The sequence below is a fragment of the Camelus dromedarius genome, chromosome 4 (genome assembly GCF_036321535.1).
Source record: "Camelus dromedarius isolate mCamDro1 chromosome 4, mCamDro1.pat, whole genome shotgun sequence".
Classification (NCBI taxonomy): Eukaryota; Metazoa; Chordata; class Mammalia; order Artiodactyla; family Camelidae; genus Camelus; species Camelus dromedarius.
Window position 1 is genome coordinate 97,753,133 of NC_087439.1, and position 25,483 is coordinate 97,778,615.

Below are 25,483 nucleotides of genomic sequence, written 5' to 3' on the forward strand. Positions count from 1 at the left end.
GGGCCAAATCTGGTCCGATGCTTGTCTTGCAAATAAAGTTTTATTGGCACTCAGCCACACCACTATAACTGCTCTTCCAGCACCGCAGCAGGGTTGAGTGACTTCAACACAGCCTGTAAGGCCAGCCGAGCCTGAAATGTTCGCTCTCTGGTCCTATAAGGAAAACTCTGGGGCCCCTGAGCCCAGCAGGATGTACTGAGCTGGGCATCCGCCCGGGACAGCGGAGAGCCGGGAGGAGGCGGCGGGAGGGGGCTGGAGGGCAGAGGACAGCTCACCGAGCGCTGGTTTTCACCGACTGGACGTTGAAGGCTCCTCCTCCCCCACCGACAGTACAACACCCCTGCTGCCTGCCAGGCCTGGACAGTCAGGACAAGCATTGATAGCGGGTCAGGGAACAACGACAAACAGCAAAAGGCAGCGGGTGCGGTGGCAGCCCATCCAGCCAAAGCCTCGGCTCCTGGACACCACCCTCCGCCCGCCCCCGCCCGCCATCCGGCCCAGGGCCTGCTGGGAAATGCTCTGGGCACTGACCACGGCCAGTGTGGCCCTGGGGCCCAGGGTGGCAGGTTGGGTGCGGACCATGGCCTCCCACCGGCTGCTGGTGGCCCCCCCAGAGGCCCTGCGCAAGCCCCTGTCCATCCCCAGCCGGCTTCTGCTGGGGCCCGGACCCTCCAACCTCCCTCCCCGCGTCCTGGCGGCTGGGGGGCTGCAGATGGTGGGGCACATGCACAAGGAGATGTTCCAGGTAGGACGCCGGGGGGCACAGTGGTCAGTCCCTGCGCTGCCTCCTTACCGTGGAGGGGAGGGGCAGGCTCTGACCTGGGTGCCCACCACCCCCAGATAATGGACGAGATCAAGGAAGGCATCCAGTACGTGTTCCAGACCAGGAGCCCCCTCACGCTGGCCGTCAGTGGCTCGGGGCACTGTGCGCTGGAGGCAGCCCTGTTCAACCTCCTGGAGCCAGGGGACCCCTTCCTGGTTGGGGTCAACGGCGTCTGGGGGCAGCGGGCTGCAGACATCGGAGAGCGCATTGGTAAGAGACGGGCAGAGGGCGGGTGCAGCCTCCAGCTCCATCCTTCACCAAAGACCTCGCTCCTCCAGCATGAAGCCTGGAGCCTCCCCTCCCCAGGGGCCAACCTCCACCCCTCCCCAGGCAAGACTTGTCCCCCTCTTTGTGGCCCTTCATGCGTCCACCACCCACAAGCCTACTGCCTCCTCCAAGTGGGCCTCTGGGTGCGTAAGGGCCCCCCGACCGCTTCTCAGAGTCTGGGGACAGCTGTTTCTGGAGCACATGGGGGGATGGCCCTGCAGGAACTCCTCTGGTCTCAGCATAAACCCGGAGAGTCCCCAGCAGCACCTGAGGTCCCCAGGTGTCACTTCTGCTCTGTCACAGGACAGGGTTTCAGAAGCCAAAATACCTCCCTCAAAAATCTCACATACAGCTCTATCTCTGGAGCTGCAAAATACGGAGGTCTGGACAGGATTTCTACTTCCCGAGTAAATTTTTCTAAAGAGAGAGACAAAAGTCCAACTCAGGGGTGTGCATTGGGTTTAATGATTGATGCTGGGTTTGGAAAGACCCGGAGCTCCTGCCTGGTCAGCTCCACACTTGGCCACCCTCGACCCTGGTTAATGGACAAACGCCAACAGCCCAAAGGGGTCCCGACCCTCACCTGGGCCCCTTCAGTCCACACTCTGGTCTTCAAGGGGCACCAGTTTGGGGCAGAGGCCAGGACCCCAGGTGGACCTTGAGCACTCTCGTGGCAGGGGCAAACCCCTCTCTTGCTTCCACCCCACACGCCCGCGGCCTTGGGCCCTCCCTAAGGCTGAGAGGGGCTGGGGCCTCCCCGCCTCACGTGTGGGGGGCACGTGGGTTCCAGAGAGGAGGAGCAGGAGTGGGGCTGCCTTCCTGGGGCCTCAGCCCCCAAGACAGCAAAGCCTGCTCAGGCCCCCCTCAGCCGTTCACTCCTTCATCCAATCACCCATCAAACACTGAGGCCCCTCTGAAGCCATCCTCTGCTGGGAATTCCCAGTCAGCTGGGCCCAGTATGAGCCCTTGTTTATTTCCCGTGTGAGGAGTGCTGCAAAGGACCGGGAACACCCCGACCTGGCTGGGCTTGGGCAAGGGGCCTGGGGAGGCAACAGCGCATCTGAGTGACCCGCTCTCATCCAGAGCACCCAGGAAGCCTGGGTTCACAGAGGGCACCCCACTTTCCTCCTCTGTGTAGAGGCTGGGGGGCACCAGGGATGGCCTTCAGGGGCCCACCTGCTCAGCACGGCCACTGACCCCAACACTGGCTCCCGCCCCGTGTGCCAGGGACCACTCACCACTCCCTCTGCCCTTGCCCCCAGGAGCCCGTGTGCACCTGATGATCAAGGACCCTGGAGGCCACTACACGCTGCAGGAGGTGGAGGAGGTACAGGGGGACTCTGGCTGGGGGAGGGGCCGGGCGGCTGGGCGGGGCTCAGGGCTGGGAGGCTGGGCCAGAGGCTGGTCTCAGCTCTTCCAGTGCCAGGTGCCTGGCCACGGGAGGAGCTACTTGGGAGCAGGTTGGAAGCCTGATGGGGAGGGTCCTGCCCGGCGGGGAGGGTCCTGCCCGTCAGGGAAATTGATTCAGGAGCCCAGGCCTGTGGGCAAGACAGAGGGCGGGAGGTGGGAAATGGGAACAGGACATGCCCTGATATCGGAGTGCCAGCCCCTCCCAGTCAGGTGAGGTCAGTCCCAGCCAGCCCAGACCCAGGGGATCCAGCTGACCTCACTACGGCCCAACAGGATCTGGGTGGTGGGGAAGCTGGGGCACTCGTGCTCAGTCCCTGGAAGAAAGTCCTTGTCTTCCTGGGACAAGCCCCTCTCTCGGAGCCGAGGCCCGGCCCCACTAAGCACACACGCAGGAGGGAGGGGTGAGGGGACCCCCATCCTGCTGCTCAGAACTGTGCCGGCCACGGGGAGGGAGTGTTTTGGGGGGTGGGCCCTGCCCGTCCCTCAGAAGGACAAGCCCTTCTGGGAGGGCCTGCCCACCTGAGGACGCCCCTCCCTCAATGGCTCTGCCCAAGAAGGTCACCCCTGTCCCCTCAGGCCCTGGCCCGGCACAAGCCGGCACTGCTGTTCCTGACCCAGGGGGAGTCGTCCACTGGCGTGCTGCAGCCCCTCGAAGGCTATGGGGAGCTCTGCCACAGGTGAGCTGTCCCTCAGGTGAGCCTGTCCCACAGGTGAGCCTGTCCCACAGGTGAGCCTGTCCCCGCAGGTGAGTCTGTCCCAGGATGGTGATGCTGGGGGCAGAGCCAAGCTCAGCTTAGATTCAGGCCAGGGGTAGGGTAGGGGTGCTGGCAGGTCCTTCCAGCCCAGGAGGTAGCAGGTGAGGTTCACCTCCCATCCTGCCATCCCCATCCCAGCCTCTGGGTCATGAGGTCGGGGTGCAGGCCCTCTTGCATCCTCCTTGCCCTGGGCTGAAGCTAGGTCGACCCCTCCCATCTGACAGTGGGTCTAGATGCCCCCACAGGGCCATTGCCCTCCAGGCCGCATGGCTGGGAAGGACTTGGTGCTGACCCTGCAGCTTTGAAACCAGGGTCTGCTCAGGCCTGCCCCACCTCCCCTCGAGATCCCAGAGCCCCAAAGCAGCCTCCTGCCCTCCACTGCCCTCCACTGCCCTCTCCCAGCCTCTCCATCCCCTGTACCAGGTGCCTGGGGCCTGGGGTGGACTTGGCTGAGATCCCCTCCTGTGACCAGCAGTCCCACTCTAGAGAGCTGGCCTCAGGATGGAAGGAGAGGAACTCCACAGCAAGGCAGGATCAGCCTGGCAGGGCTGCTGTCCACCTGGGGGCCACTCAGCACAGCCCAGCCAGGACGCCCTGCCCCTGGGGTCTGCAGCGAGTCAAGCTCACACGTGTAGTCTGGGCTGCGGCTCTCAGGGGTCCGCACGGGATACTCTCTGTACCTTTTCTAAGAGAATGTGGATGTGCTGGGGGGTCAGAGCTCTCAACTCAGGCTGGTTCTGGACTCTGTCCTCCCCACGCTCCGGACGCCTGGCCAGCTGGCTTTCGGCAAAGGGAGGCCCAGCCTTGTGCCACCCTGGTCCCTGGACCTGAGCTCTCAGAGCCCCAGGCCACCCCCAGGACCCCAGACGGCCTGGCTGGCCCTCGTGCTCACCTGTGTGTGGGCGTCCTGGGCCAGGGAGGCTGGGGCCCTGACTCTTCCCAAGGCCCCCGTGGTGACCCCGGCCCTGCCCGGTGCCTCACCCTGGTTCTGACACAGAGCTGGCCCTGGTGGTCTGAGAGTCTCCTACGGCCCCTCCAGAAGCCCCACCTTGTGGGGAGGTCTGAACCCCACTCCTGCCGCCCCTCCCCCAGGCACAGGTGCCTGCTCTTGGTGGACGCTGTGGCATCCCTGGGCGCGGTCCCCATCTACATGGACCTGCAAGGTAAGGGTGTGCCCCCCGCCCCGCCCAGCCACACAGTGGGCTCTGAGGGTCAGAAGGCCTCAATGGGAGGTCTCGAGTGCCCACGTCTGCAGGCCCACCCTGAGCCACATGTCAGATGAGGCTTCATTTGCACAAGACCTGGGGGAGGCAGCAGCTCCTCACAGGGGACAGGACAGGCTCCATGAACTAATGGATACATGGGGTTTCTGCAGGGCCTTAAGGCCGGGACCTGAGGGACAGGACTCAGGGGGCACCTTCTCCAGGGGAAGCCTTTGGAGAGGTGCTCAGAGCCCAGGCAGGTGCGGGTGAGAGCAGCGCCTGGGCCCCTGCCCATCAGGTGTGGGGACAGGGATGCCTCTGGTCCCAGCTGGGCCCCCGGTTCCCTGGCTGCCTGCACCCCCAGCCTGTCACAGGCAGAGAGCACTGCTGCCGGGTGGCCTGCAGGCCGGTGTGGGAATGCCTCCTGTGCCCAGCATTTCCTCCTGGAGGAAACCCGAACCCACCATGGGTGGTGCTGGGTCCACTGACCCCCCCACTTGGCCTGCCCACTTCCTCCCCTGCAGAGCCCTCTGCTCAGGGGGTCTGGCGTGAGGGGTGATTTCTGGCTGACCCTCTAATCCCTGTTCTGAAAGGTCAGATGCTGAGAGGGCCCTGGGACACAGAGCAGGGTGGCAGGGCTGGACCCCCAGTAGGGGGAAACGCTGCCTTAGGAGGCTCCAGCCTGAGGCCCCAGGGGGGCTCGGGACACCTCGCCTCCTCACTGCCCGCCCCAGCCCCACTTGTCCTGCTGGGTCTGCAGACGCCAGCTCACTGCCCGCACGTCACTCCTGGTGTTCCTCTTCCATTTCCATCACTGGCTAAATCCCCCCAGCCACCCCCTTCCTCTGTGCAGACCTCCGGGCGTCCACCCCTCTTCCTCCATGCAGACCTCCAGGCGTCCCGGTTTAGGCTTTAGGGATGAGCCGGGAAAAGCGTCCTCGGCCCGCCTGGCGGTGTCGGGAACACGCAGCTCCCTCGGGGCCCCACCATCAGGGAGTCGATGCAGGACTCAGATTTGAACCCTGGTCCCTGGTCCTTCCTGCCTTTGTCTTGACCCCGCCCTCCGCTGCTGCCCGCAATTTAAATTCCCCTCAAATTTTCTGGGAAGGTCAGTGGACAGCACTTCAAGATGTGAGAAGAACAAACTGTGTCCTCCTCTACCTCCCCCGCCACTGCACTCACTCACCACACCCCTCACACCTGACGGGTGGGCTTCCGCATCGAGCAGACACTAACCGGTGTCCTCCAGTGAACTCAGTCCACCTGCAGGAGTGCCAGGCCCCACCGGCTAAGGGTTTAGTCCCACAGGGGTGTCTCCTCACTCCAGACACTGCTCGCATGGTGGCCCCAGCTTACCCCAAGCTTCTGCTGGACTCCCAGGGCCTGGGCTGGGTAGGACCCCCGGATGACCCCTCCCCTCATGGGGTGGGCCCCCTAAGCTCACACCCCTCCCTCTACAGGTATCGATGTCTTGTACTCTGGCTCCCAGAAGGTCCTGAATGCCCCACCAGGCACCTCGCTCATCTCCTTCAGTGACAAGGCCAAGTGAGTGAGCCCGGGCCCCCAACCCAGGGCTGTAGGGGCAGCGAGGCTGGATGGCCCAGAGGAGGGAGGGACAGAGCAAGAGAGGGAAGGGCTCCTGGGGCCGGCTCGGAGAGCCACTGGAATGTTCCCACCCACCTTGGACGGCACCCACACTAGACAGGCGTCCACCCTAGACAGGTGCCCACTCTGGACAGGTGCACAGAAGCTCTGGGACCCCAGGAAGAAGGGTGGCGGGGCAGGCTGAGGGCCATGGGCGCGAACCAGTGACTGGAGCAGGCTGGCCTCCGGAAGGTGCTCCTCATGCAGCGGGGCCTCATGTGCAGGCTGCAGGGCCTGGCATTGTCACAGCTCCAGGGCTTCAAGCCAAGGACTGGGGGCAGTGCCAGCCCCCTGCTGCCTGTACCCTGGGCTCGGGGGGGACAATCAGTTTCCTTCTTCCTCCCCAGAAACAAGATCTACACCCGGAAGACAAAGCCTTTTTCCTTCTACCTGGACATCAAGTATCTGGCCAACATCTGGGGGTGTGATGACAAGCCCAGGAGGTGAGGGAGGGGGAAGGGGAGGGGTGGGGCTGGGAGGGGAGGGGCTGGGGGAGGGGCTGGGAGGGGGGCTGGAAGGGGAGGGGGAGGAGAGGGGCGGGGAGGGGAAGGAGGGGAGGGGAGGGGGAGGGAGGGGCTGGGAGGGGGAGGGGAGGGGCTGGGAGGGGGAGGGAGGGGAGGGGGAGGGGAGGGGCATGGAAGGGATGTGGATTGGGGGTGGGCAGGGCTGGGGATGAAGGCAGATGGGTGAGAAGGGGACACTAAGGCATGAGGGGGCTGGGCAGGGATGGGGACCAGGCCGAGGGTGGCTGAGGGGCATGGGGTGGTGTCCTCTCCCTGCCTCCAGCCTCTAATCAGATTTGCACACTGGGTTCTGAGCCCCACCTTCATGACCCCCACCCCAGCTGGAGCCCCAAGATTCCCCAGTCCAAGCCATCAATGCCCCTGGGTCCCCTCATTCCTCCCAGGGCCCCCAGGCATGGTCCACAGCCCCCTTTCCATGGGCCCTCTCCTTCCAGAAGTCCCAGCCACCTTCAGGCACTTTGGACCTGGCCTGACACATCTTCCCACTCCTGGGCCTCGGTTTACCCATCTCTCAAAAGGAGAGGGTGAACTGAAGACTCTGTGAGGTGGCTCTGGCCATAACCCACGTCCCTTATGTCACACATGGGGACAGGGACACCAGGAATTGTGCCCTACCCGGGGGACACACCAGGGGCACTGGGGCTGAGGGTCGGGACCAGCACCTGGTCTCTAGTCCTGCCAGCCTCCCTCTGCGGCCCGGCCAGTGCCCCTTGTGGGAGCCCTTCCAACTCTGAGTCAGCACCTCCCAAACTGGACAGCGCTCCCCTGGGACCAGGGCTGGCCCCTTGTCAGAGAGCCTGACCCACTGGGGCTGGGATGGAGCGAGCCACTGCCCTGGCCCCCACCCAGTGACGCTGGACCAAGCCCCTCATGCCTTCCAGATACCATCACACCACCCCCATCATCAGCTTGTACAGCCTGAGAGAGAGCCTGGCCCTCCTCGCGGAGCAGGTGAGGCGGGGAGCAGCCGAGAGCAGCGTGGAGCTGGGGCCAGGTGCTGTGAGGCCCCTTCCCGTGACTCCCTCAGGCAGTTCTGGGGGCGGGGTGAGCGGGATTCTGAGACACGGGTAACTGCTGGTTGGTTGGCCGAGGGGTCTGCAGACAAGGAAGGGGTGATGGGGGCACTGCTGGAGAAGAGCTCCGGGCCGGGAAGGGGATGGGCTCCAGGCAGCAGGTCGGGGGACGACAGGGGCATTGTCTGTGGGCTAAGGGTGAGGCACAGGAGGACAGATGGGGCAGATGGAGTGATGGGGCAGGTGTGGACCATCTTCTGACCCCTTGGTTCTTCACGAAGACCTCAGTGAGGGCCCAGCTGAGCAGAGGGGGCTTGAGGAGAGAGGCCAAGAAGAGAGGGCCAGGAAGCGGGGCCAGAGGCTGGGGTGCGGAGCGAGAACACCTCCAGCTGGCCAGGCTCTCCCTGCAGTCGCTACCAGCTGCCAGGGTTGGGGCAGGAGCCAAGTGGGGACGGCTGGTGTGACTGCGACCAAGGTGGGGCCCTTGCTCAGAGCAACGTTCACAACCTTGGGACACAAGGGACCAAGCGTGGTCCAGGCCAGGAAACAGCCCCAGGACGGCCCCTGGGGGGTGCCAGACACCAGCCCAGAGGCCAGAAGAGACCCTGGGCCGTGGCCGGCCTCCCTGTGAGGTGTGGCACTGCTCCGGCCACATCTGCCCTCAGTGGGCGCACATGCAGCCCCCGCCCTGGACTCGGGGGGTCCCATGGGCTGAGCAGCCACAGTACCAGGCTGCATGTGAGGCTGAGAGAGAAGACTAGGAGCTGCAGTCTCCCAGGGGTCTCTATGAGGATGGGCCATGGGTGTGAGTTGTGTGGGGAGAGAGGGACACAGATCATAGGGGTCAGAGGGCTGGGAAGACAGGAGGCAGTGTGTGGCCCAGAAGCCCCTCCTGTTCCCCTGGCCAGCTCCCACATCTGGCTAGGTGCCCTCCCCTCACCGCTCCAGGGGCCACGAGGAGCCAAGCACTGGCTGGGCCCACCGTGTCCCCCCTCCCAGACTATTTCCACCACCCTGAGATAGCTCAGGCCCGGCCCCAGGGCAGAGGCAGGGCCTGGACCTGGGGGCCCAAGGGGGCTCCCATGGGGCTCAGAGTCCAGGCCAGGAGAGGAGCCCCTCCCCAGTTCAGTGCTGCCCCGACCATGGATGGGTCTCTCCGCTGAGGAGGGACCCCACCCCACCCCCACCCACCCTGGTGCCCTCTCCCCCCACAGGGCCTGGAGAACAGCTGGCGGCAGCACCAGGAGGCCACCGAGCACCTGCACAGGCGCCTGCGGGCGCTGGGCCTGCAGTTCTTTGTGAAGGATCCCGTGAGGAGGGCAGAGGGCCTGGGGGCAGGGGGCAGGGGGCAGGGGTGGGGGTGGGAGCAGGGAGGGCTCCTGCCCAGCCCTCTTTAGGTGGGTATGAGGGCCCTGTGGTCCTGGGTTGGGGGCAGCCATGGCCAGGGTCGTGGATTCCTGGCCTCTGGATCTGAGGACACTTCATTCTGTGCCCCCAGTCTCCCCAAAGCTTCCTGTCTGGAGTAGCTCTGGGTGATCTGGGAGCTGAAAGATGTCCATCGGCCCCCAGACCCCCGACCTGGCACCGGCCTGCAGTGGGTTGGGGGTGAGAAAGTCAGCTGAATGGGCCAGGCACCCCAAGTCTCAGTGGATGCGGCCTGGCCCAGGGGAGCAGACACCGGGAGGGGGTCCCTGGGAGGCTACAGGCCCTGCTCTGAGCACCATTTGCTGGCGTGGCTGCTGGGACAGTGGGGGCCTGGCTCTCCTTGGGCCCTTCCTCCCGAGCTGGGCTCTTCCCCCTCCCCCGCCTGCCCCTCTGAGCCCGAAGCCAGGGCCCACCGGGACAGGGCAGGTAGAGCTGACTTTCAGCAATCATGAGGGGCTGAGCCCGGCCTGTCCTGCAGGCCGTCCGACTGCCCACTGTCACTGCTGTGGCCGTGCCTGCTGGCTACGACTGGAGGGACATTGTCCACTACGTCATGGACCATTTCAGCATCGAGATCACCGGTGGCCTGGGGCCCTCGGCAGGGAAGGTGAGCGCACCAGGCCCAGGCTGAGATCAGTGGTCATGAGAGCCCAGCACGGCCGGGGGGTCCAGGAGGGGACACCCTTCTCTGACGCCAGGGCTTGTACAGGGAGTGTTCCAGGTGGCGTGTCCCCTCCTGCCCCTTCTTCCCCCGAAGGTCCCCACCTGGCTCTGTCCGACCTCGGGCCCTGCCAGGGGGAGCCCAGAGGGAGGCCAGCGTCTGCACCCTGACTGTCCCCCAGGTGCTGCGCATCGGGCTGCTGGGCTGCAACGCCACCCGAGAGAACGTGGACCGAGTGACCGAGGCCCTGCAGGAGGCCCTGCAGCGCTGCCCCCGGAACAAGCTGTGACCTGCCCACCCCACTACAACCACCCGGTAAGGGAGGGGAGGGTCCTACGCCCACCCGGCGGGGGGAGGGGAGGGGCCCAGCTGCCTCAGACCGTGCATGTGGGTGAGCCTGGGGTGGGACAGTTGCGGACCCCACCCAGGAAAGGCAGTGGGAGGGGGAGGACCAGGCAGCTGCCCCAGCCCCAGGTGGCCCTTTTCATCCCAAGGGGAACATCCCAGATGTGGGCCATTTGGCCTCAGACTCCTCAGCACCCCCCAGCGAGCGGCAGTCCCCACAGGTCCCTGGCCTTCTGCGAACGGTCCGTAAAGAACCAGCTGCTCGCCTGCCCTCGCTGCTTGTGTGGTGGGGGCACCGAGCAAGGGTCTGGCGGGGAGGCACTGCTGCTCCCTGAGTGCACTGGAGCTGGGGGCCCTGGGGGGTAGATCCTCACCAGGGGCCCCCAGAGATGGAGTGTGGGGTGTGTGGCTATGTCAGCTGGGCTGGGGGCCCTGTCACTGCACACTCTGGCCCCAGACCTTGAACATGCAAAACACGTCCTTACAGACCACCTCCATGGAACCCCCATGGCCCACATGGACCAGGTACCAACATGCCCACAAGCACACAGCCAAGACTGAGCCCCAGGAGGGAGGGACACACCGCAGGCACCCAGGCCAGTGCAGGCGTGCACATCTGGGAGGGCCTCAGCCCCGAGGCCGCTGGGCCCTCAAGTGTGCCTGAGGGCGGCCCCCAAGCCCCAGCGCCCTCCCCCTCCTCAGCGTGGCTCCCTCTGACGCTCTGCCCCTTAACTCCAGCCCCTCGTTGGGGTTTCTGCCTGAGCCAGACTTCCTCAGTCTCTTCTTTCTCAAAAGGTTCACACCAGGCCAGCCCCTGACCTCCTCTGGACACAGTAGACTTCAACCAGTCACAGCCATGTCCACATTTCCCGGTCCACACGGATCCTAAGAACCTCTGGGAGGAAGGCGGGGCAGGGTCTCCCGCTTGCCGAGAAGGACCCCACACCCCACGTAGGCTGGTGACTGTGTGTGCTGGGGAAGGGGGCGTTGAACTGGCTGCCCCGCTGGCAGAGACCCAGGTGTGGGCGCTGGAGAGAGAACCTGGAACCTAGGCCACTGGGCACCCACTCTCTAGAGAAGCCCCCTACCCAGCTCACTTGGGTGGAGACACCCAAACAAACATGTTCTGTTGTGTCCCAATATCCCGAGGCCACAGCCTCAGGAAAGCCTGTAGGGAGGGCCTCTGCCGACGCTGCAGACACTGGGTCAGGTCTCGCCCCAGACACCTTTGGCCGTTCACCCAGAGGGACCCAAAAGTAACACAGGGAGGCCCAGGGCAGGCCCGCCCAGGCCAGGCCACCACTCGGATCCCAGCCAGGTAGCTCTACGTCCCCTTCCTGGGTGGTGGAGGTGGGGTGGTCATGTGGGGAGGTCTGCCTCAAGCAAGAGCAGGCTGAGGAGGGGTCAGAGGCCTGGCGGGCAGGTCATGCCCACAACCCGGATCCAAGCTGGCTGGCTGGGATGTGGAGATCCGGGGCAGGGCCCTGCTGCCGGAGGTGGAGCCCAAGCCCTCTGGGGGTCCCTTCCCTCCCAGGTGACTGTCTGAGCCTGATCTGGCAGCAGAGGGTCGAGTGGGCAGAAGCAGTGGTGATACTGGCCGGGCAGGGCTCTGAGACCTCCAGGCCAGGCTGGCTGCTGGTCACTGTCATTGCAAAGCCCCACACCACAGATCAGAGAGGAGCTGGTGGACGGGGACACCCAATCCACCTCCCCAAGTGAGGGGCTGCTGTGCCACACTGCTGAGGGCCAGCACAGGCTCTGGGTGAGTGTGGACACGGAAGGGTCCCCAGGACCACGGCCCAGAGATGAACGGGGCAGGCGTCCTGCCCAGACACCACCCAGCCCACTCCCCGGGGTCCTGCCCGGGGCTGACGGGCAGCTCAGCACACCCGGCTCCGACCTGGAGCACCGTGCCCACCTCCCCGTGAGTCATCTGGAGGACATGGGGCCCACTGTGGCAGAGCCCAAGGGTGAGAAGGGCAGGGCTGGGTGCATGTGTGTAGGTGAGGGAGGGGCGAGGGCTGGGCCACACAGGAAGGAGTCCCAGAGGTGCTGTTGGGGACCAGAGCAGAGACGGGCCTGAGACCACCCGTCTGGTGGAATGCAGTCACAGAACACATCCTGTGGGCGGTTCTGGGTGGGACTTGTCTGGAAAGCTCTGGGAAGATTTCTGTCCTTGAAAAGGCACATGGAAAGGGAGGCACGTGGTAATCTGTTCCCCTCTGACAGCATTAGCACTTCCACGAGACTTACAGCGCTCTCTGCTTCTAACAGATATACATCCACAGGAGGCAGGGCAGGGGAAGACCCAAAAAAGGAAGATCCCGATCCAGTAGGAAGCCAGAGAGAGAGGCAGAAACACCACCCTGGCGAGGAGGAGCTGTGCCTGCGCCTGCAGGAGAACCAGGACCGGGTCCAGTTCGTCCTGCCCTCACTCCTGCAGCTCCTGCCGCACGCGCACCTGCACCTCGAGGCAACGCAGAGCCAGTTCAGGCATCACCACGCCTCAGGCTGAGCCCCCTCTGCACCCACCAGGACCGTCTTCTCCGATTTCCCACCATCAATCCGCTCCGCCACCCAAACTTACTTCCGTCCCCTGGTGTCGTTTTGGTTGGGTTTTTCTGTAATTTCCTTTTTTTCTTTCATGTCATTTACAGGATCCGCTATTTTTATGTTTTAAGTTTGCAGTAATAAAATTTATACTTTTTCCTTTTTAAATCGTGCACTTCAGGAGCATTAGATGCATTCACAATGCTGCGTGACTGTGGGTTCCATCTGGCAGAAGTCCCACCGCGACAGAATGAATTACTCGAGACTCTGTGGAAAGTCAGGAGAGCGAGAGGGAGTCGTGGACCAACCCCCTGAGCCTCTCAAACACTCCCGTGTTTATTGTGCACAAAGAAAATATCACAGTTGTGTCATGGAATGCAGGAGCTTACGGAAAAGCAGGATCAGGTAGAGATCATAAAATCCACAGTGGGTACAAAGGCTTAATTTACCCTCAGGGAAGTCATGGAGGGAGGGGAACAAGGAAAACTCTTCAGACATAAGAAGCTGACTACAAAACGGACCACCAGCCCGCCAGCTCCTCGTCTTGGGGGTTAGACTACCTAAAGGCAGGAAGCACGCCCAGCGTTTACAGCTGAGGGCGTGGGTCGTCACTTAGCAACAAGCCGAGTAAACCCTGAACCATGGACTCGTGCTTCAAGCAAGCCGTGTCCTGCGTTTATAGCAAGGGACACACCGTGGCTTTGCCACTGGAAGCAGCCCTAAGCTGGAACCTCAACTATGCAAGCAAGGCGCTGTCTCCGCTTTTTACGGCAAGGAGATAGGTGTGCGGATGCAGCGGCGCCTCTAGCAAAGCACGTTTGTTCCTCCTAAAGGTGACAAGCGGCTGGGGTCTGTCACACTTTGTTACCCCGATCACGGGCTCCCACACGCGAACAGCACTGCTGTCTGGCTTCAGGCTGTTGCATTCCTCAGAGGAAAGCCCTGGACCCAGAGCATGCACTCCCCCCCTCCCTCCCCCAGCCCCTGACAACCTCGAGTCCTCTCTCTCTGGGTGTCTTCACCTCTCCTGGATGTTCCCCATCAATGAAACCCTACAAAAGGGGGCTTTTGGTGTCTGCGCATATATTGTAAGCCCATATATTGTTTTTATTTGAAACAGCATTTTTGTTGTTTGAAAGGGAAATCCAGGTGGATTAAAGATGCTATGTGCGAAGTGAAGCCCTTTTAGTAACTCTGTGCATAATCTCGGGGTAGACACTGCTGTTCCCCAGTGACACCACCGCCAGAAGACAGAAGGGAGATGCTTAGCACCTCCTGCGGCAAAACAACCAAACAAATCAACAAAACAAGCAAAAGCCCAGAAGAACAGCTGGAAAGACGAACCACAACCTGGAAAAGCAGCCCTCATGACCCGAGGTTGGAGACAGGCTCCACATCGCTGTGGTCCCAACCCCGGTGTTCTAGGCAGAAACAGAGCGCACGGGCAGTGCCAGCGAGGGGCAGTGCAGGCGGCCAGCGTGTGCTGGAGATGCTCCTCGTCTCAGGTGAGGACACAGGCAGGTAGACACACTGTGGAGGCCGCACTGGTCCCCATCACACTGGCGGGTCTTCAGTCAGGTGACAACCAGCCCTGGTGACAACGTGAGGAGGCAGAGGCCCCAGCAGATCCCCTGGGGTAAGAGCGAACAGACACTCCTCTCTGGGAGAGCAGGGTGCAGGACGCATCAAAGGGCCATGAGTGCACCTTCCCCAGCAGCGCTGGACCTAGGAGCTGACCCCACCAAAGTGCTCGCACAGCTTTTCAAAGATGTCTCTTCCTCAGTTACGTGTGCACGGCCACCAGCAGAGGCGCACTAATGGGATGGCCCAGACACGGTCGCATGGCAGCTGCGGTCCGCGTGGCAGCCCAGAGGGCCAGACGACCTGAAATAGCGCCTCTGAATTCCTGCTTGCTCCTGAGTTTCTGGCCTAGTCTGTGCTGTTTTACCTTCCCTGGGAAGCCCTTGCCGACTCTGAGGTCCTCAAGATACCTTCCCATGTGTTCTTCTAGAAACTACATGGTGTCAGCTTTTATAGTGAGGTTTACCATCCTCCTTGATTTTGTGTGTGGAGTGGATAGGGGTCAAGGTTCGTTTCTATGCACACCCGCACCCGGCTCCAGTGTTTGTTCAGCAGAACTTCCTCCCCATCTGATTGACTTGGCTCTTTTGTCAGTTGACCACAGGTGCAGGTCTACCTCTGCGGTCCGTTCGTTCCACTGTTGAATTCATCTGCCCCCTTCTCAGGACCGCAGGCTGTGGCCCCGGGGCTCAGAGCTGCGGAGCAGTATCACTAAGAGGCAGAGAGAGTGAAGAGTAGAAATAGCCTGCTGGCTGGGAAACACCGAGGGTGACCAGCCCCGCAGGGCGAGCTGATGAGAGTGGAGGTGGGGAAACAGGGCAGGGAGAAGGGGCAGTGGGGGGCACCAGGTACCAGGAGGAGCGCCCCCATGCACAGGAGGGTGCTTGGACCACGACAGCACCAGTGCCGCTGGCAGTGGGGCTGTGGCAGTCCCCTCTGCCGTCTCACTTTCCCCCATGAACCAGAAGGTGAGGATGCGGGGAGCGGGGAGCCACTCGTGGAGAACGGAGGAGGGTTGAAATGGCACACACAACTGTCTGCACACAAGCTGCTTCTACTCTCTTGTTTCCAGAGGAGATACTGTCCATGTCGACATACAAAAAGTGGTCTGTGCCGGCAAGGGCGTACCCAGTGGGAGGGCACTGCTTAATATGCACGAAGTCCTGGCGTCAAGCCCCAGTCCCTCTATTAAAAAAAATTTTTTTTAAGGCAGTAGGAGTCATACCACAATAAAGGTGTTAAACATAAGATAAAAATTAAAATAAATAAAAATAAAAACTTGCTAAAAATAAAGGCAGTAAGTGTGTCGTCTCCACTGTGTAGGTGCAGAACACTGATTTATTCAAGATCAGATACAGGGAGTTCACCATGCGGGGCAGCACACGGTGCAGGTGGGGACAAGCTCCGGTCTCACTGCACACGCGGTTCTCAGTCTTGACGATGCCACAAGGGATGCATCAGCCCGCGGCACACAGCGGGTCACACGAAGGGCGTGGCACCTTCATCCCAGGGCCTCTGGAGACCCACTGCCCTGCTTTCTCAGACCCCCAGGGGCTGACCCTGGCCAGGCGCGGGTGGTCCCTCCACCACCCCCTACCCACGCAGGTGAAGCCCGGTCCCTCCCCCAGGTGTTCAGGGGCCCCCTGGGGCAGTGCAGCCAGGTGGGGGTGGGCGGTGGGACAGGCGCCCGGCTCAGCACTCCCCGGCGCCCAGAGTCTTGGTCTGGCGGAAGACACTCTGCATGGCCGAGATCCGGTCCCTATCCTGGATGTTGAAGACCTGGAACTGGGGGCAGGGCGGGGGCAGAGGGGTCACAGGGACACCCAGGGGCCGTCACAGGGCCCCAGCACAGTGTGGGACATCACGCCGACCCTGACCACCGGGCCTCCCACCTCGGGGTCTTCGCCTGCAGGTGGACCTGCCAGGGCCCTCTCCACTAGGGCCCTCGCCTGGATGGCCCCAACTCAGAGGAAGCCCCGCCGGGAGCTTGCTGGGACCAAGCATGCATCACCTCTCCAGCCGCCGCCACCCCTGGCCCTTGTGTCCTGGAAGGAGCCTGTGCTGGCCCTCGGGGTGAGGGTGGGAGCTGGCCCTTGGGGACAGGAGCTGGAGGGGCTCTGTGGGGTGGAAGGGGCGGGGCCTAGCAGGGTACAGGGAGGGGCAGCCGGCGGACAGCGGTCAAAGGCCCAGTGGGCACGGCCGTGGGACTCCTGCATCCAGGGCTGCAGCAGGAAACTGCACGAGGCCCAGGACAGCCACCCACCTTCACAAGGAGCGGAGCCCGAGGGTGGGCCGGTGGGGCTCTGGGCATTCTTTGAGAGTTGGTTTGGGGGTGGTTCTGGTGGGTTATGGGGGCAGGCTAAGACATGCTGCCCTGGTTCCCAGAGACTGGCCCTTGGCTCCTCTCCTCCCGGCTCATCTGACCCCCAGGCATCACGTCTTCTCTGACAGACACTCTCGCTGTCCAGAGGACTGACCCGACCCCCCTTCCTCAGGTCCTGACTGGGAAGAGTGGACCAGGGCTCCCTCCCCAGCCACCCTCTGCTGCTGCGCCCACCTTGTCCAGCAGGACGTCAAAGTAGGCGGTGGCCCAGTAGGTGGGGTCGCTGGCAGGCAGCTGCAGGAGCGCCCTGACCCCGCTGCCGATGCGCGGCGGGGCGCTGCGGCCCAGGTGGGTGACGTGGATGCGCAGGGAGGCCTCGGGCTGGCTGGCGAAGCGCTCCACGCGCCGGTAGAGGGTGCTGGGGTCCAGGCTGGCGTCCTGCAGTAGGTTCCGCTCGGGGTGGAGGAAGTGGGGCAGCGTCCTGGTGGCCAGGCCGCAGAGCAACACCACCAGCAGCCGGTACACGGCGCCCTGCAGCTCTGCCCAGTCCTCGGGCGTCGGGAAGAGCACCGAGGCCCACAGCAGCACTGTCTGCAGGCCGGACCACGGGGTCAGGCCCCCCGGAGTGTGGGGTGTGGCCTGGCACCCCCCTCATACCTGGCCGTCTGCAGCCCACCACCCTCATCAAAGCCGTCCCTACTCTGCCCTGTACCCTGACTCACCGGCACCTCTCCCCATCCTTCAGGCCTGCCCTGAGTCCCAGCCCTGCCCTGCCTGCCGCCATCATCCTGGAGCGTCTCTTCTCCCAGTGCCCCACCCCAGCCTCCTCTCAGGGCACTCTGAGGCTCGCACTCATCCGCTGGGCTTTTCCCACGTGACCCACCCTCCACTGAACTCCTACACATACCCTGCAGCCCTACACAAAGAGCCCTACCCCGTGGCATATCCTAGCCCTCGTCTGTGTGCCCAGGATGCCTGGGCACATGATATATCCGAAGCCACAAGAATGGACTTACCTGGCCCCCAGGCACCTTCTCCTCCCCCTGAGCCCCCCATACTAGGGCCCCTCTCCTGTCACACAGTTGCCTTGATGCATCCTCTCTTTCCACCAGCCTCCTCATTCACTGTGGGCTCGGGGGCCACAGTGCATGAGACCCTAAGGGACCCTCTCAGAAGCTAGTGCCCCTCAAGGGTGAGGCTAGAGGCTGAGAGGGACAGTGAGTGGGCCACAGGACTCACTGCAGAGCCATCTTGGCCCCAGGTCGGCCACCTCCCTAACCCCCACCGCCGTTCCTCACCCATGGCTCATTCCAGGCGGAGACCCCAGACCCCGCAGCCCCAGCTGCCTCCCCTTCACTGCCACGCGGGGTGGGGTGGATCAAGCCCTTGGCACCCTCGAGCCACAGGGTGTACCTTCAGGTGGCCGAAAGTCAGGCCTGGGCCCTGGCCGCCATCCCGCCAGCTCTCGTGGTTGACTCGGTCCAGGATGGAGAGGCTGTCCAGGCGGTGGCCCTGGAGGGAGCCCAGCACACCAAGCAGCCTGGTGAGCAGGTAGTCAGTGGAGACCCTGGGAGCCCAGACAGACACACCACATTGAGCCAGGCGTCCACGGGCACCTGCGTCCCCAGCTTATGCCCAGAAAGGACATCCCCCCACCCCAGCCTCTGTGGCCTCTGTAGGATCAGAAGCTTCTGAGCCCCCCTGGACAGCCCAGGCCACCACGGGTGCTCGCCCCTTGCACTCAGCTCTCCCCGTATGCTTTTCAGGAACTGCCCTTGTGGGCTGTCAAGTGTGGAACGTCCGCTTTCCATGCAGATGCCCAGGCCCCAGACCACAGAGGGACACAGGGTGCCCCAGGTCCTCTGTGTGGACAGGAAGACTCCACTCTGACCCGCCTGGGGTTAAGCAGTGGCTCCTGGTCCCTGGGCAGGGACATGGGTGGAGCCACCCAGCCCGGCTGGGGTGACCCTTCACTCCACACCCCTTTGGGAAGCCCAGCCTCCACCAGGCAGCCACACACTCAGAATCTGCCCCTCCAGCAGCGCCCACAGCACGGGGCGTCACACACCAGAGGAGCTTGTTGAGTGGACGGAAGGGTGGACACTGAGGACAGTGTCCTGTGGGCCCCACTCTCTGTGGAGCCTCAGTATTGGACAGTCCTCAGGAGTCTGTGGTGGACGGGGTGCTGGAAAGGCCATTTTCCCATTTACTTCTGAAAACATGACTCCGCTCCGCTCAGCCCGTCTCTCCTTTGTGGGCAGTGGCCCTTCGTCAGCCTGGACGCAGCCCCTGCTTTATGCAGAGGTGGCTGAAGTGGGGACCCTGGGGGCCGGCAGGCTCACGGCTCCCTGCTGGGGCTCCCGGGGAGCTCCCGGGGGGCAGGAGGCCACAGAAGGGCAGGACGAATGTCCTCCACTTCCAAGAATTGAGTCAACTGTAAGATCAACCCCTGCTACTTCAGCGGTGCTCCGCCCCCGAAGTGCCCCATCGCAGCGACCTTGCACATCAGGTGCTGGCTAAGCAGCATCAGAGCTGCATGGACCTCAGTCCCCAGCCCCGAATTTGAGGACTCCAGTGGGGCACAGCCTCTGTTCACACACGCTGACTCGGGGGCCCTCCTTCCCTGCAGGGGCAGACTGTCCTTACCAAGTGCAGGCTACTGGGGCAGAAACCAGGGACCCGGGGCGAGCAGGGCAGGGGTCGGGGCTAAACACCACCTGTGGGGACTCACGGGAGGGGGACAGGCATCTGGGAAGGGCAGTCCAGATGGAAGATGCCAGCAAAGCCCCTGATGACTCCCCTCCTTAGATTCTGACCGTCCTCCCTGGGGACCCCTCCCAGCTGCCCCAGGAACCCTCGTGACCCTGGGTGAGTCACGTGAACTCTTTGTTGCTTTCCCTCCTAAAATGAAGGCGCTGGGCTGAGGGACAAAGGGTCTGGTCTGCACTTCTGCGTCCCTCCTCACAGCCTGACAGCTCAGCCCCCTGGGTCCTGAGGGCACAGCTCCACCCTCCCCGAAGCTCCAAGAGGGACAAAGCTGGCAGCAGGGTAGCGGGCACTCTAGTCAGATTCCAAATTTCCTGAGATCCCAGTGACATCAGTGTTGTACAGATGCCCCAGGCAGAGGCTGGGGGACCCCGCAGGGCTTCCTGCCTGGAGTGAGGGGAGCAGGGTGTGGCGGTCCCTTCCCGCCAGGTTCCCAAGACCCCACAGACCCAGCAGGTGCGTCCTACCTCCAGTGCTCGGCACTGGCCGGCACCAGGGCCACCTCCTGGCCAGTGATCCTTTTCAGGCTGCCCTCGGGGAACCCAGGCACCAGCTGGGCCCCCTCCAGGGCTGGCACCCTGAGCCTTGTCCGCACCACGGGCATGACATTGAAGCGGATCGTTCTCCAGCCGCTGGACACCAGCAGGGACAGGTGAAGCTGCTCTTCCCTCAGACTGTCCGCGTTCAGAGAACCTGCAACAACCCGCCGGTCATGCCAGCCTCCGCCAGAGCACTCCGCCACCCTCCTGCCCCCTCGGCCTCCCTCCCCCTGCAACCCTCTCTGCCCCAGCCCCAGCCCAGGCCTGGGCCCAGCGGAGCCCGCACACACCTGTGTGGCTGTTACGAGCCGAACTGTGTTCCCCAGAATTCACGGGTGGAAGCCCTAACCCCCAGCACCTCAGGCTGTGATTGTGTCTGGAGATGAGGCCTTTTAAGAGGTGATTCGGTACAATGAGACCATTAGGGTGGGCCTACTCCAGTGAGATTGTCCCGGCAAGAGAGACAGCAGGGCTCTGCACACAGAGAAGAGGCCGCGCGGGCACGGTGAGAGGGCAGCTGCTGTAAGCCCGGAGTCCTCAGGGCAAACCAACCCTCGGACCCCTTGACCTCGGGCTTCCGGCCTCCAGAACTTTGTGGAAATAGGTTCTATGGTTTAAGCCCCACGGTCTGTAGTATTTGTTACGAGGCCACGCACACTGACTGTCTGACGCCGTGAGAGTGCTGCTCAGCTTAGCGACTTCGCAGCATCGGCACTGAGGTCTTCCTACCAGTGCCCAGGTTAGAAGCAGCCTCATGGTCTGTCTCCCTCGCCCCCACCCCCCTGGAGGCCTGAGCCTGCTGGCGGAGCCGCCCCAGGCCTTCCTGAGCCTGCCCGCGGCTCCATCCCGGTGCCCGTGGTCCCCCCCAGCCCAGGCTCCCCCTCCCCACGGCTGCCTCTGGCAGGATCGGGCCAGCACCTGGGCTGGGCCAGGAGCGCATGGCTCAGAGGACCAGCTCCGCCCAGGGCAGGGGCCACCCCACGGCTGCATCTGAGGGCCCCCACCTGCCTGACCCAGTGATGGGGGGGGTCCCACATGGGAGGGGCCGGTCTTTCCTGCAGGCCCTTCCTCCAGTGCCCTGAGGCCCTGGGCGGCTCTAAGATCCAGAAGCTGTCGCCTGGAGGAAGGCCTCCAACGCGCCTCTAAGTGGCTGGATTTTGAGGCTGTGCCTGGCGCCCCCGTCAGTCCTCAGGAAATGCCTCAGGGTGGGCGCTCTTACTGCCCAGCACCCCTTTCCTGCCTACCCCCCCCCCCCGCCTCCCATGCTGGCGGGTCTGCAGAGGACGAGCTTTGCTGCTGGGCCACCTTACCCAGGGGACCCGCCTCCCAGCAGCCGTAGCCAGTGAGCGGCCTCTGTGGGCTCCTGCACCCCAGCACCCAGGAGGCTTGGGCGGGGCCAGGCTTCCCCTGATCAGGCCCGTTGCTCTGCCCAGGCCCCTCCTTCTCCCTGGAGGCCTCCCTGAGAGCCCCTCAGTGAGGCCTGTGCACAGGAGCCCCCATCTCAGACTTTGCCTGTGGCTCACCTCGTAGGAAGGGCTGCTGAGGGGAAGGGCAGGGCTGGGCCCCAGGGTTGAACACACAGAGGCCCCAAAGGCCACAGTCGGGAGACGCGGGCTTGGTTTGCCCAGCGTCCAGGAGGAGGCCCTGGATCCCACAGGCCACCCCAGTCCTTGCACGAGACCCTGTCTCCTGCACACCACGGACTGCCTGTTCCAGCTGAAATGCCTCTGGCCCCCCGCCCTGCCCTAACCCAGACCCCAAAGGGCCCAGTCCTTTCCTCCAGAACAAATGAACAGCACGTAAGGAAGAGGGGAGCTGAGCGGGCATCTCCCAGGGGAGCAGGAGGGACGCCCTACTGACTAACACCACCCCATGCATGGCACAGTCTCCCCTGCCCTTCCCAGCACTCCCAGAGAGGGTGCCTGGGTCAGAGGTCGGGAGGCCAACCAGCAGGGGCTCAAACAGCTTGTCCTCGTGTCCTCGTGTTGCAAAGGGAGTCCCCAGCATGTGCCGTGGAGAAAGGTTCCTGCAGCTGGTGAGCGTGAGAGCCAGGTCCCCACCTTCCGAAAGCTTGCACAGCCCGCCCTGGGCCGCCCACCGCCCTGGGAGTCCTGTGGGAAGGAGATGGCACCTGGGACGCAGACCCCTCCCCAGCAGTCTCCTGCACCTCCTGGGAACCAGCCCAGAGCAGGCCCCAGCCCTGCCACTTGGGCTTCAGTCCCCCCATCGATTAAAGGGAGGAGGGGGCTCAGTGATCCCCACCCCCCCATTCAGCGTCTGAGGCACCTGTCAGGTAAAGCCGCCACGGGTGTTTTCGTGTCCTTATCTACTGTTGGTCACACGTTTTGTTCACCAAAAGGTGGCTTGGAAGGCAGCCAGCCACACCTGTCACCCTCCCAGCCGCTCCCCACCTCAGCCCCCGCCCGGTCTCACCGGTTCCCAGGGTGGGGGCAGCCTGACCCTGTCACCTGGGGCTGCTGCGTCCCTTTTAAGGAATGTGTCAGGAAACAATGCCTGGAATTTCCCTGCCTGCAGAGGTCGGCCCTGGGTGTGGCTCCCAGCCTCCTCAGCGGCGTCCCCAGCAGGATGCCTGGCCCCTGGGGCCCTGGGGGACCCAAGTGGCTGGGGAAATAGGGGCCTGGCAGCTCAGACCAGGGCTGGGCAGAGCCTCGAGCTCACCCCAACTGGCGGGTCTGTCTCCAGGTGGGGCACAGGGCCCGCAGGGGGCAGGGCCAGGTGGGACGGAAGGAGACAGAACAACCCTGCCAAGCCACCTGCCGTAATTAAAAGGTTCAGAAGATGACCGGACACGGTGTCGCGGGGCTGGGCTCTAGCAGCGCTCAATGACAGGGTCCAGCCGACCTGTAAGGGTGCTTTTACCTTGAGAGGGTGGCCACCTGCCCCAGGTCACCAGCCAGGTCTGGAGAGGGACTGGCGTTGGCAGCCACCTTTCTAGGGTGAGAGAAGACTTCTGCCCAGGAGACCAAGCCCCTTCCGAATCCCTCACATCAGCCTGCGGACAGAAGCCCGGCCTCCCCAGAATCCACAGGAAGCACTCAGGTGGAGAGCTTGGTCCTGTGGGCCCAGGTAGCTGAGGTCCCCAAGCCACCAGGCGGGCCCAACCCCAGATGTGAGACCAGACCTGAGCTTCACATGCTGGGCAGCCCAGGGCAGGTCACTGTCCCTCAGGTGGGCTGACCACCTCCACTTGCTGACCTCACAGCGGACGTGAGGGCCAGACGAATACCAGGTGGCAGCCACCACTGCCACACGCCCATCCCCTCCCAAGGGAAGCAGGGCCCATCCTCGGCCAGGACCACCCACATCTTTGCCCTGACCCTCAGGAGGACGGGCTTCATTGCCCAGGGTCCCCACTGTCCTTCCAGGTTGGCCAGTCCTTCCAGCACCTTCATGGTCCAGGCAGCCCCTGCTGGAAAGAAACTCACAACTTCTGGGTCTGCCAGGAGCTCTGCCCACCCCAGGGCTCACCAGCCAGCAGAGCACATCGGCAAGGCACCCAGAGGAGAGACGGAGGCCAGACCCCTGGCTCACTTGAAAGCACCTGAGCAAAGAGCCTGCCCAGGGCCCAAGACACCAATTAGCACCCGAGCCATGAACTGAAACAGATCTGTGCACACATGCACACACCCCCCACACACGTGTTCACACGCAAGCACACGTGTACGTATACCTGCATTCATGACCCTGCACTGGCACACATGTGCACACGTGCACAGCGAGCAACCACACGTCTGTACACACACACTGCCATCACACATGTGCACACAGACGCGCGCACAGAGTGACCCGGTCCGCTACCTGGTGTGATGAGGCTGTGGTGCTTGCAGTGCACGATGGCTGCCACCAGAAGGTCCCTGAGGACATGCAGGACCTTGCTGGGCACGATGTGGCCACAGCACTTGGCCCTGCCCTCTGAGGAGGCGCTGAAGACGTCATCGGTCATCCACCGCTCCAGGCCGGCCCCTGCCCCAGGGACGCCCAGACGGTAGCATGCCGGACCATCCCCTGCCGCAGCGGCCCCCACCTCCTCGACCAGGAGGGCCTCGGCGTCCACCTGCAGGGGCACCTCCACATCCAGCGGGTCCTCTGAGGAGCGCAGGGCAAACTGGAAGGCCTCCAGGTCCTGGGAGTAGTCCACGAGGAAGCGGGGGTCCAGGCTGCGCACCTGCTCCAGCACCGTGAGCAGCACGTTCTCTGCACGCTGGAAGTCCTGCGCCCGGGGTGCCGCCCGCGAGCGGATGGCCTGCAGGTAGTGGTGCCACAGGGGCACCTGCACGGCCATGGCTGGGCCGGCTCTGCCGATGGGCTGGAAGGAGGCACCCGCCCAGGAGAGGAGCAGGTCTGCAGGTGCAGGAGAGGAGCAGGTCTGCAGCTGGGGCCCCAGCTCCCCACGGCGTGCACAGCGCGACTGGCGGGCGGGCGGCCGGGGCGCAGCGGGTTAAATAGCTGCCCTTGGCCCAGGCTTCTGAGGTGAGGGTGAGTCAGTCACCAACAACTAAGAATGTCACAGGAGCGCTGGGCAGGGAGGCGGGGCCTGGTTACCACCGGGGAGGCCTCACGGGGCTCCTCCTTCAGTCACACCGACTCCATGCCTTAGGCCCAGGGCCCACCCCGGCCGGGACTCGCCCCTCCTGGGCCCACTCCTTCTGCTGTCCTGCGCCTGGTGCTCGCCTGCCCACCCGCAGTAGCAGCAGCCACAGCATGCCTCTGTGACATGGGGCCTCCCCCAGAACGAGGGGGGACGTGTGGCATTCCCGCTGCTCAGCTGAGAAAGGTGGGGCAGAGCCAGGGCTGCCCCAGGGTGACCCAGCACCTCCCAGCAGCCTCCCTGAGGGCCAGGGCTCCGGGTTGTGTTTCCATAGCAACCTGGACGTCCCCCTCTCAGAGCAGGGAGCCTCAAACGTGGTCCTTCTGAGGTCCAGGTGTGAAAGCTGCCTCTTCCCCCTACAGGGCTTGCGTCCAGCCCCAGGCCCCCAGCCTTGGGCCCTCAGGCTCTTGGGCTGCCGGCCTCCCACCCTGCCTGCTTTTCTGCCTGAGAGGAGCCATCACCACCTGGACCTAGAGCTGGACCGAGCCTGGTTCCAGGGACGTCCCCTTGGGTTCACCTGGCCAGGCTGGAAAGCCTCACCCGGCTGGCCCCCTCCGGCTCCTGCCCCGGGCGCTCTGCCCAGGCCAGCCTGCCTCCCTGCTCAGGGCTCTGCAAGTCCCAACCAGCAAGGGGAAGCCACCCCTCCAACCTTTGGCCCGGCCAGGCTGGCCCCACCAGGCTGACCGTGCATCCGTGCTCTGCCACTGGAGTGGCTGCAAACAGTGAACGTGGAGACAGCGCCCAGCCAGGTGTCTGAGAGATACCACACCTACAGCCCTCGGGGGGAGCCCCGGCCTCCCCCACACACAGGCCTGAGACACCCAGGATGCTGATCCTGTATCAGAGCTGCGGGCAGAACTGGGCTCAAAACACTCATTTCCAGGTGCTTGGAAGCCGCTCTGAGGAGCTGCAGCGGCAGGGAGCAAGTCTCCGCTCCCACACCTCCCAGCACAGGGAGCTCCCCACCTGTAGCGCTGCCTACAGGAGACAGATTTCCGCCCTCCAGCCTGGCCCAGTCCTGTCCTCGGGGGCCGCCCAGAGCACAG

The 25,483-nt window shown here is 63.7% G+C and overlaps 2 protein-coding genes across 3 annotated transcripts; one reads left to right on the plus strand and one right to left on the minus strand.

Annotated features, from left to right (window-relative positions):
- Positions 1 to 322: 322 nt before the first annotated feature.
- Positions 323 to 12,787, plus strand: AGXT (alanine--glyoxylate aminotransferase). 2 transcript variants are annotated; one of them, XR_010380757.1, is made up of 13 exons: positions 323 to 745; positions 841 to 1,033; positions 2,353 to 2,417; positions 3,077 to 3,177; positions 4,348 to 4,418; positions 5,918 to 6,002; positions 6,449 to 6,544; positions 7,507 to 7,576; positions 8,853 to 8,948; positions 9,542 to 9,670; positions 9,906 to 10,039; positions 10,865 to 11,020; positions 12,344 to 12,787. XR_010380757.1 is itself a non-coding variant. In XM_031452612.2 (12 exons), the coding sequence occupies exons 1-11, from the start codon at positions 515 to 517 to the stop codon at positions 10,011 to 10,013; spliced, it is 1,245 nt and encodes a 414-aa protein (XP_031308472.2). In that variant the 5' UTR covers positions 328 to 514; the 3' UTR covers positions 10,014 to 10,039; positions 12,344 to 12,787. The 2 variants fall into 2 exon arrangements, 1 of the variants encoding a protein (XP_031308472.2); XM_031452612.2 differs by lacking the exon at positions 10,865 to 11,020 and having other exon boundaries at positions 328 to 745.
- Positions 12,788 to 15,520: 2,733 nt separating this feature from the next.
- Positions 15,521 to 24,537, minus strand: MAB21L4 (mab-21 like 4). The gene is made up of 5 exons (XM_010988475.3): positions 23,648 to 24,537; positions 19,757 to 19,982; positions 17,937 to 18,090; positions 16,758 to 17,114; positions 15,521 to 15,985 (listed from the first exon to the last, which is right to left on the minus strand). Exons 1-5 carry the CDS (start codon positions 24,129 to 24,131, stop codon positions 15,893 to 15,895), a joined length of 1,314 nt encoding a protein of 437 aa, XP_010986777.2. The 5' UTR covers positions 24,132 to 24,537; the 3' UTR covers positions 15,521 to 15,892.
- Positions 24,538 to 25,483: the final 946 nt, after the last annotated feature.

Excerpts from the sequence above, each read along its gene's own strand:
- AGXT (XM_031452612.2), top strand. The coding sequence starts at position 515 with ATGCTCTGGGCACTGACCACGGCCAGTGTGGCCCTGGGGCCCAGGGTG. Across the intron at positions 6,545-7,506 it reads TGTGATGACAAGCCCAGGAG|ATACCATCACACCACCCCCA; the intron begins GTGAGGGAGGGG and ends CATGCCTTCCAG. Across the intron at positions 9,671-9,905 it reads TGGGGCCCTCGGCAGGGAAG|GTGCTGCGCATCGGGCTGCT; the intron begins GTGAGCGCACCA and ends ACTGTCCCCCAG.
- MAB21L4 (XM_010988475.3), bottom strand. The coding sequence starts at position 24,131 with ATGGCCGTGCAGGTGCCCCTGTGGCACCACTACCTGCAGGCCATCCGC. Across the intron at positions 19,983-23,647 it reads CCACAGCCTCATCACACCAG|GTTCTCTGAACGCGGACAGT; the intron begins GTAGCGGACCGG and ends GGGTTGTTGCAG. Across the intron at positions 18,091-19,756 it reads GCCAGTGCCGAGCACTGGAG|GGTCTCCACTGACTACCTGC; the intron begins GTAGGACGCACC and ends CTGGGCTCCCAG.